Source organism: Grammomys surdaster, unplaced genomic scaffold (genome assembly GCF_004785775.1).
Source record: "Grammomys surdaster isolate TR1022 unplaced genomic scaffold, NIH_TR_1.0 128, whole genome shotgun sequence".
NCBI classification, from domain to species: domain Eukaryota; kingdom Metazoa; phylum Chordata; class Mammalia; order Rodentia; family Muridae; genus Grammomys; species Grammomys surdaster.
The window spans coordinates 2,747,756-2,758,623 of record NW_021604586.1 but is presented as its reverse complement, the minus strand read 5'-3'; the positions used below and the strand labels follow the sequence as shown (position 1 = coordinate 2,758,623).

Here is a 10,868-nt window from a genome sequence, read left to right as displayed (position 1 = left end):
TGTATGTGTGTGCATATATGTGGGCATGTAGGTATATATGTGTGTATATGTGTGTTTGTATGTGTGTGTGTATGTGAACACTAATGTGAAATCTACACGTATGACATTTTAAATTTTGGTATTTTATTTTGTAATAAAAAATATGTTCTCTGGTGCTAGGGAGGTTGGATGGTTCAGGGGTATGAATTCTTGCTCCTTTTATGCAGGACCCAGGTTCTTTTCTTAGCCCCCACACTGGATGGCTCACAACTGCTTGTAACTGCAACTCCAGGGGATTTGATTACCTCTTGTGGTCTCTGCCAGCACCTGTACTCATCTGCATAAACACATATGCATAGGATTTAAATCAAGTTAATCTCCCAAAACTTCATCTCTGCAGTTGCACTAGCAGTATCCCTAGCGATGGCTAGCCACCTATGGTTTGCAGCTGCCATCTTGGTCGGTACAGGCATCGAAAATACAGTGATGCCATGTTCCAACAGACTGTAGAGCCCTAAATGTAGACACAGAAGTAAGGATGAAGGGAATGTGTCTAAGCAGAGGAAGAGTTCAAAGACATGCAAATGGAGAGGCATATGCATAAGCTGAATGAAGAGATGATCCCTGATGCTCATTTCAAGGAGAATTTTTGAGCAATGAGCCTGTGGGCATCTTAGAGTCTCTGATTTCTAGTTCCTTACTGTTCTCCAGCTGGTGGTACATTTGAGCTAATGAATTAAACTACTTGTTGCCTAACAAGGGGGAGTTAATGTATGTAGGCAGGGAGGCAGGGAGGCAGGCAGACAGACAGGCAGACAGATGATAGATAGATAGATAGATAGATAGATAGATAGATAGATAGATAGACAGATAAATAGCCAGACAGATAGGTAGGTAGGAAGATACACAGACAGATATTAAATAAATATATAGATGATGGATAGATAATAGACAGATGATGGATGAATAGATAATATTGATTAGATAGATATAGATATGTATTTAGATAGATAGATAGATAGATAGATAGATAGATAGATAGATAGATAGATACAGATGATAGATGAAGGAATAATATATTGATGGGTAGATATATGATAGACAGATAGATGATAGATAGACAGATGAACAGAGAGACAATTGTAAATTTCTGGAAAGAGTGTTGTCTGGGATAAAGTTTATGAGACAAGAGCTTTAATTGGCTGAGGACCAACAGGGGTTATACACAATAGATCAGACACTAGCACTGAACAAGTCACTTCAGGAGAAGAGTGAAGAGCATGAGGCTGGGAATTCAGACTTAACTTGCGGTCCAGCCCCTGAGGATACAGCTTAGCATACATGGATCCTCACAGAAAGGCAAAGGACTAGGAACTGCTGGCTGGAGGAAGGCAATCTCAGTCCCAGTGCCTACATCCTCCCAGCTCCTCTGTGTGTGCATCAGGTGAGCACACAAAGGAATGGTGGACACCTGGATGCAGGGAAAGCTTTGACAAACCGTATGTCCGGACCCCTGTGGGACTGTGGTAAATTCCACTCATGTATGACTCCCAGTCATGACACAGCTGAAGCAGAGCCCCGCTGAAGCGTTCCCATGCTTTGTTCTAATGATCTATGTTGATCCCCTGTATGAAGAACACATGGCCCAGTGACATATTTTTTCCAGCCTGGGTTAAAAATGTCCTTCCCAATGTCCATTCTACTAATTTATGGGGGCGTAAAAAAGGATTTTCAGTAAAATGTACTTCCATTGGCTTTGATGGAGAGGGTCCGTGATGAAAGTGGAATTCCTAATAAGCATTTCATAAATGACTTGTCTTTCAAACTCAATATAAAACAGAATAAAACACATCTCGCCAAGTCGGCCATGCCTCTGTGCAGATTTAAAGTCCCCTGCTCTCAATCAGCTGGGCCTAAGAACTCAAAAACCTCTAAAGATGTAATAAAATATTTATCAGCAGAAGTTGGTGAAATTGAAAAATTATTTATGATGAAAATTCGGAAAGAGTCACACTTTGGTGATGAAGGGTAGATGGCACATGTTGAGAATACCATTTTTTTTTTCTGGGGATGGACACATACACACACAACTCCTCAGCGCCTTCCTTCTGTGACAAATTCAATGGTAAGGAAGTCAGGGTTTGGAGGAAGTGTGCTCAGGATTACTGGGTGTTTCCCTCTTTCTTCAGAAAGGATACATTTTCTAGGGTAGACGTCTCAGGGAAGAGTTGGAAACAAGGAAGGAAACTCATTTCCTAATGGCCTGGCATATTTGTAGTTGTCTTCCCAAAGCATGTGGGACTTCATTCTGTCCATATGCTTCCAATCAGTTGGCTCTACAAGCAAGTGGAATAGAGGCTCAGAGCTATCCAATATATACTCAGTCTGGAAAAGGGTTCTCTGGATCGCCCATGTTACAGCAATCTGGCAACTCATAATTATTTAGTGGGTGGTTAGGTATCAGCCAAGACTTTGTCTATAGCCTCAGAGAATCCAATGAAACCGTTCTGTGGGTAGACAGTTCTACATGGCATAGGATCAGATGAGAACCCCCTCCACACCTCTCTTGATGTTTGTATCCTTCAGTAGAAGTAAAAGCTCTTCAGGAGACTGTGGTGCACATTCTAGTTTTCAGAGGGAAGATCCAAGCTGTGTTCTCCACTCCCATCACCATCGCTAGTTTTCAGTACTAGAGTCACAAATCTACTAACTAGGTTATCACAGGAGCAACTTCTAGCATGGACACTTAGTAAGTCGCAGTTCACACTGGTCGCCCGGATGTACACAGAAACAAAACCTTTCTCACTGAAAACTGTCCAGATTGGGACGATAAATACGACACTGTCATACAGTTCTCTTTAGTTACACACAACTGTCCATCAGTCTCTTTCTAGGCAATTTTCCCAAGCCTCTTTGCTGTCAATCAGAAAGTAGCTGGGGCCCAGCCTAGGCTATGAATGAATGAATGAATGAATGAATGAATGAATGAATAAATAGGAAGCTACCCAGAAACATTCTTCATTGCCTCTTGCCTTAACTGAATCAAAGAATTTCATTTTCCAGTAGAGGACTCCTCTTGGTGCAGTATGTGTGTCCATGTAGTGATTCTCAACATAGGTCCTCTATAAACCAGCTGCTTTCCCAATTCTAAGGAGGATACCAGCATCACAATGCTCATGTCTCCCAAACTTCCAGATGTTCCTTGCAAAGTAACTACCTTGTGAAAACCGTCTTTGCTTTCCTTTCCCCCTGAAGGAAGCTACTGTCCTGATTGTTCCTGCTTGCTTTTAATTCATTCATCTCATTCTCCCCTTTATATCTTTTATCTCAGTTTCATCAGTCCTACCTGTGCCTGTCAGCTTTTTCTCTGCAGAGGCACGGGAGAATACAAAGCATCTTCCGTGACTGCTGGGTATGGGACTGTGGTGGTTAGAATATGCTTGGCCCATTGGAAGTGGCACTATTAGGAGGTGTGGCCTTGTTAGAGGAGGTGTATCAGTGTGGAGGCTAACCTTGAGGGCTCCTAGTCTCAAGTTCCATCTAGTGTGGAAGAGACTTAGTAGTCTTTCCTGGCTTCAGTTGGATCAAGATGCAGAACTCTCAGCTCCTTCTCGAACACTGTCTGTCTGAGTTACTTCCATGGTTCCTGCCATGATGATAACAGACTGAATCTCTGAAACTGAAAGCCAGACCCAATTAAATGTCATCTCTTATAAGAGTGGCCTTGGTCATGGTGTCTCTTCATAGCAATGAAACCCTAAGACAGAGATTGGGGTCACTGTTTTCCAAATCTCTCTTGATCACTATATCTCTTACTTTAGTATTGCATATCAGACTCCAATTTAAGCTGTTACTATTGGAAGAAAAGATTCAGTGGTATGGTGGTTTGAATGGAAAGGCTTAGATGGTGCTGTCTTGCTGGGGGAGTGTGTCACCAGTGTTGAGGTGTAAGATAATGTCTCCAGCTACTTCTTCACTCTTCCTGCCTTCAGTTCCTCACCATGCTCCCCTGCCATGCTGGCCTCTTCTCATCCTGGAAATGTGAGCCCAAATAAACTCTCTCTTCTCTAAGTTGCTTCTAGTCATGGTGTTTTTTTTTTTTTTTGTTTTTTGTTTTTATCACGCCAACAGAAAAGTAACAAAAGCAAGTGGCTATTAAGCCACTATCCTTATCTTGATTTGGATACTCCAAGAATTAACCCCAAGGCTATTCCTCTGTTGTAGCTATGCTAGTATGAAGGCAGTGAGGCTATTTCTAGGGAGCTATCAGAACTCTCTGTATGTGGCTAGATCATAATCCCACAGAGGCAAAGTCAGGAGATGGTGGGCAACACAGTCTCAGGAGCATCCCCCAAACAAGGGAGGGTGAGGACCTGTGTGTTCTCCAGCACTTCTTGTTTGCCTTGTGTTCTGCTCCATGTGTGGATGCAAAGTCTTCTAGTTTTGGAGACGATCCCTTGGCCAGAAAAGTGCCCCAGAGCAGCTATGTGTGTGGTGTTTACTGTAAAGGGAAGCGCCCTGGGAAAACTCAGGATACCGAAGAATTCTGTGCCTTCACAGACCTGATATAAATACTTTGTCTCCCAGGTTTCCCTGGTCTTTTTTTATTCTCTGTTCTCATCTTAGTTTCTGAATTAACTTGTGTTCTCAGCCTTAGAAGCCCAATGTGCTTGGCTTCAGTGAGTAAGTCTTCTTGTCTCCCAGGAGGAAAAGTCCCTGAAATTCAACCTAGTTTGTGTCAGCCAACATATACTGAGCATCAGCTATTTATAAGGCACTGTGGGAGGACCGGGGACTTAATGGTGATGGAAACAGACAGGATCCTTGATCTTATAGAATTAGAGAAGCATAAAAATACTAACACCTATTCGTGGTTTGTCTGGCACACCACTAAGCCCTTTCCACTTATTATATTGAGTGTTCATGACAAGAATTCCACAGGGATCATCTTCTCACACACCAAGAAGTGGAGCGGGATCCAGAGATGAGGTAATCTTCTCACACACAGTGAGTTAGCTCTGTGATACCTTGGCTTATCTAACATGTGCAGGGGCTGCTCACTTCAATCTGAGCCACCTTCTATGGGTCGGGACGCTCTTTCTTCTATGTGATGGGATGGGCACTGTGGTGACTGACGCTGGCTGTCAGCTTGACACATCTGAGAAGAGGGAACCTCAACTGAAGAGTTGTCTCCATCAGATTTGCTTGTGGCAATATCTGTGGGTTATCTTCTCAACTGCTAATCCATGTAGGAGGGCTTAGTCCACTGTGGGTGGTACCATCCCTAGGCAGGGTGGGTTGGGAGATAGATAGATAGATAGATAGATAGATATAGAGATCGATCTGTTGATCTGTTGATATGTATATATATATATTAGAGGAAGCCAGGGGAAGGATGGCAGTAAGCAGCCAGCATTCCTGTGGTGATTTCTGCTTCAAATGCCTGTCCTGACTTCCTTTAATGGTGGACTGTGCCATGGAAGTCTAAGCCAAGTGAACCCTTCCAACCCAAGTAGCTTTTGGCTAGAGTGTTTTATCACAGCAACAGAAATCAATCTAGACTAGGTACTTTCTTTGAAACAGCATCATAATGAACTGTTTGGTATTGACACACACTGAAGGACAGGCTGCACAGACAAGCACATCTATAGATATCTGATGTGTAATAAAGGGATTTTATTAAGACAAGAGTTCTGGGATATAACTGAGAGGCACACACGTGCCTGCTGTAAAATTCTAAAGCTGGTTTCCGGTGTGTGCCCAAGAGTTTCTAACTCAGCAGCCTAAGGATAGGGCCCAAGAATACACACTTCTACAAGGTCCTACAGGGGTTGACATTGTGGGTCAAACCATCTCTAGGCAGGAGATGGTCTATGCCAGGAGACCTCACCCTGGATGTACACCAGTCTTCCTTGGGCTCTTTTAAATAACATCTATGCATGGTTCTTGCATAAAGGCTATGTGCATCAGCCTGGAGGGTGAGGCTCTGGTACCCACGTTCAGTACCTCTGGGAACTGTGATGCACTGTCTCAGGTGAAGCCCTAGCTTCCCGTTGGAGGTGCCTAGAAAGAATGCAGCTTATGTCCTGCTGCTATGTAGATATTGCTTGCATGAGACCACCCCGAATGCTTCATGTGCAGGATAATTCTCACTACAAGGTACTAAGAATGTAGAAACCATCTGGCTACGGTGTTTGAGGAGGTGCCCTTCATGTGTGATTAAAATTAGACAAGGTCCCAAGAATAGAACCCCCATACTAAAATGCCAGTAGCAGTATTAGAAGAGGAAGATGTTGCAGACACAGCACAGCCAGAAGGCAGTAAAGGGCTTGCCTTGTGAGCACAGGGACCCACATTTGATCCACACAACACATATATAGTTTTAAAACGCCAGCATGGTGGTACACTCTTGCAATTCCAGTACTGGGGAGACAGAGACAAGCAGATCCCTGGGACTTACTGGCCAGCCAGCCTGGCCTTCTTGATGAGTTTCAGACCAATGAGAGACCCTGTCCACAAAACACAAAGTAGATGACACTTGGTGGAACAACCTGGGGTTCTTCTCTGGACTCCACCTATACACATATGCCCTGACCCATGTACAAATGTACAGCTACATACCCAAGGATATGGATACACAGATACACAAAAATAAAGAGGCAGAGAGACCAGGCAGATATACACACATTGGGAAACCCTGCTATTAAGGCTGCACTCCACCGTGTCCAGATACCTCCCAAGCTCAGCGCCAAGTGGAAGACTCTCTTTCTCGGTGGGTCTTCCTTTTCTCTGCCTGACCTTATCTGGAGAGTGTGAGCCCTACTTCTACCCCTGAAAAGTCAGAGTCCATGGCCAAATTACAGGTTCAACTTCCTCCCTCCCAATAAGAACTTGCCCAGCAAGTACCTGGAATTCCTTTCATGTAAATGAAATATTCTCATCTTCTCTGCCACAAACAATAAAGTATATCCACCCTGAAACCCCTAACCCATTCCCCAAGGTTCATCCACCCTGAAACCCCTAACCCATTCCCCAAGGTTCATATAGCCATTGTTCACCGCCCCCCACAATGAGTCCAAGCTGTTTCACTGAATACTGCCTAAAAGATCTGTAAGACTGAAATCCTCAGGGAACAACCTCTTTCTTCCACCCCCACCCCCTACCTCACATACACACATTCACAGCCACCTGAATGCCCTGAGGGAGGAAGCAAACCATAGAACCACAGATCCGTGCTACTTACCTCTTACCCATGACTCATCATGCTTCTTCAGGAGTCTGCTGACAAAGTTACTACCAGATGTCACCTCTGGATCCTCCACACCTATTACCGTGAGTTAAGTAAACCTCTTTTCTTTACAAAGCAGCCTGAATCTGCTATTCTATTATGGTAATGGAAAAAGACTGACATTGGTCTCAAGAGGCATTAAAGAGGTAGAGTCAGTCCCTCCACAGGGACTGTAGCATGAGTTTGACAGTGGTCAGGCCTGTCCAGAGGGGTGGGGCTCATCCTACCTCACCTCTGTCCATTCTAAGCTGCTCCGTTTTCTAGGAGTCATAGGAAATAATTGCTAAAAAAATATATATCTTTGGCACAATGGCAGTTTAAAATGATACACATATAGATCACCAGAATAATTGGTTACTACTGCTTTTAATTTCCAGTAGAAATATTACTCCAGTGGTCTAAGACGTCCGCCCCTCTCATTCAGACCACCTCTCCTCTTAGTGGGTCTCTTCACTCCCACTTCTATCTTCCATTCTGCTTACACAGATTATTTGCTACAATGAAGCCAGGGTGATCACTGACATGCATGCATGGCCTGGGGAGAGCTTCCAGGGGTCAGTCATTGCAGACTGTGCCTAAATCCCAATTCCTCCAAGCACCTCCAAGATAGGTCACCTCCAAGATCTTCCAGGTCCTCTGGCCATGCTCTCCCCGGTTCACAAGTCCCCTAGAGTCTGCTCCTCAGGAGCACTTTGTCCCTACCCACCTCAGGCCCTTGAACACACATCTCTCTACTGAGATAGCATGGGCCTGGTCTTCCCATGGATGTCCTGATCCTTCCACTCACTCTCCCCTCAGATATCATGAACCTTGGCTGGCATCAGCCAGCTTTGTGACAATCTTCTCCCACCTGCTCTTTGGAGTGGAAACTTTTCTCCTCTCTGGTCACTGTGGTCTTGTTTTGTGCAGACATTCTCATACTCTCTAATTTCCTTGTTATTTAGTTGCATTTATGTGTCGCCTGCCCGCCCACCCCACCCCTCACAGACAATAAGTTAGATTGTTTGCTTGTTACAGTTGCATTTACCTGATTGGACCTTGGCATAAAGCAGGCTTTCTATTTTTACCTGATGAGCAAATTACTAACACAATAGCCCCTGGCTCTGAGATCGCTCATTCGAGTAAGCACCCGAATTCCAGGTTCAACAAGAAATAGAAACCGATTCAAATCTGAATCTCCATGTAGACATTTCTGTGGAATCAGGAGGTACTGATGTGTGTCCCATCAAATTTACTTGAGGCCACTGTTTTGGATGAGACATCCGTACTAGGTCCAATAGGGCAGGGAAAGACAGAATGGAATCACCTACAGCCTGGTCCACACTATCAGAGTGATTTAAAGTGGGTCCGATTTCTGAAAAACAGGATATTTACTGCAACCAGTTCTGGATGGCTCAGTGCATCTGAGCCAATGGGCCCAGGATGTCCTTCTGATTTGTTCCTTAAGATAAATTACTTTGAAACAACACATCCCTTTGAGTCTTTGCTCCTCCCCCTCCAGGTAAAGCCAGCCCCTTCGGTCAGCTCAGCAGAGCCCCCTTCTAGTTCACAGCCAGGAAGTGGCCTGAGTCCCGAATCACCAAAATCAGCTAGTGCGATCATTAAACTCGATTTGCTGATTTTTGTTTTCTTGACAAAGGGCAGCCTCAGCACTAAGGTCCATTTAAAGGCAGCTGTTTTCTCCTGGGGACCTTATTGTTCAGACTGAAACAACGCTGCTCTGGATCTAGTTTGTGCAGGTGAGTTCCTGTGCTCTGGTTTCATCTCTGAGAAGCTAACCCAACAGTGAGCTTGGGCTGACACATTTGAAAAAAAAAAAAAAAAACAACAGGACCTCAATAGACAGCAAACATGAGCACATAGCTGTCAGTCTGCCACCTGGACATCAGCTATGAAGACAAAGCAGCCAATTGTTAACCAATGACATATTACAGTATTTATTTTCAAATTTATTTTCTACTATGTAGACCTTACAATTGTGATTTATGGCTTCTGCATTTTCACTTTATTTTTGTATAGAAGATTGCTTAAATTCCTATCTTGATACAATCATTTTGAGCTCTTACCACGCACGCAGCGATGGAGGCCAGTTCCAGCTAATCACAACTACACCGCCAGCTGGCCTCTTGCATGCTCATCCCTTAATAAAAACACTCTGGTGGACCCCTCTGTGTCATTTGTCCTTTGTCCAACTTACCTTGCCCACATCTCTGGGGAAGGGCTGTCTCTGGTTCTCTGGGATCAAGATGGGGGACACCACGATGGACCTCTTTTGTCTTGGGACAGGAGATGTCCTTGCAAATTTAAAAATATCCTAAAAGAGAAAATAAGGTGTCCTGATTAAGATCTCCCACAGACGGGAACGTATAAGCCTGGGACCTTATGCTTTGTTCTGAAGGACACGGCGTATCTTGACACTGTCAACTTTATCCTATCAAATCTATTTAGAGTGACCAGCACTTGGTTAGAATCACACAAGAGTCACAATTCACAATGGCAATCATTGAGCTGGTTAATTCCAATTTTCTGAATTATCTACTTAAGGCATCACATTAGATTAACACGCCCTTTATGGTACACAGAGTAGTCTTAATCTGTCAAACAGGTGGAAGTCACCTGGTCAGCAACCTAAGGGACTTTCCAGAGAGCATGGGTCTCTTCAGGGTCACTAGAGGAGCAGGGACGATTGACAGAGAGTAACAGAGCCATACACACTTCCAGGTGTCATGGAGATGCAGATGATGTTTTCCCAAGGGACCAGTGCTAGGATCAGGAGTGCCTTTGGAGTGCATCCCCAAGGAAGGGACCCCACTTCACTTACTGCATGCATGCTGTCAGGAGGTCCGAATCTAAACAATTATTGTAATTAATTCTTTAAGAATTTCATACGTGTTTTGATCATATTCGCCCCAGCTCCTCCCCCAACTCCTCCCAGATCCTCCTTTACTGCCTTAACCTCCAATGTTGTGTCTTTTTTTTGGTAAATAAATTCAGTAACCCATTGACTCCAATTTGAGGGCCTATACCTTTTTAATTGAAGAACTGTGTTCAACAAAGGAAACTGTATCATTATTTTATGTCAAGCACTAATGTCGCATTATCTACCATGAAGGAAAAAGGAACATAAACATTCTGGAAACCCACAACATTGTTAAGCCCAAGCTAGGTACTACTGCCTACAGAGAGGTAAGAAAGGGGATGGGGACGTGGAAGGGGGTTAGTACAATCCTGATCTAATTAGAGGGCCGGGGGAAACAAAGAGTTGAAAATAGAGTATCCCTTTAAATATGCAAATTAAGCTCATCAAATACCACATGCTAATTAAAATTATCTTCTGTATCATCAGAAGCAAGCACTTTATACTTCATGTCATATTGAGTTCCCGACAAAACAATATGGTAAATAATTTCATGACGTCTCTAGCCCCTGGTCCATAACTATGGACATGTGTGTGCCTCTGTGTGTGTGTGCCCGTGTGTGTGTGTGTGTGTGTATGTGTGTGTGTGTGTGAGAGAGAGAGGGGGGGTGTTGTATGTGTATGTGAGTGTGTATGAGTGTGAGTGATTGTATGTGAGTGTGTGTGAGAGAGGGGGGTATGTGT

At 44.0% G+C, this 10,868-nt stretch overlaps 1 protein-coding gene across 1 annotated transcript in view; it reads right to left on the bottom strand.

The window, feature by feature from the left end:
* The window catches only part of Cdh13 (cadherin 13), a 1,006,804-nt gene that overhangs the window by 518,961 nt on the left and 476,975 nt on the right, over positions 1 to 10,868 (bottom strand). Inside the window, exon 4 of the mRNA XM_028752897.1 lies at positions 9,465 to 9,581. Coding sequence (XP_028608730.1) covers positions 9,465 to 9,581 — 117 coding nt within the window. The remainder of the gene's footprint in view (positions 1 to 9,464; positions 9,582 to 10,868) is intronic.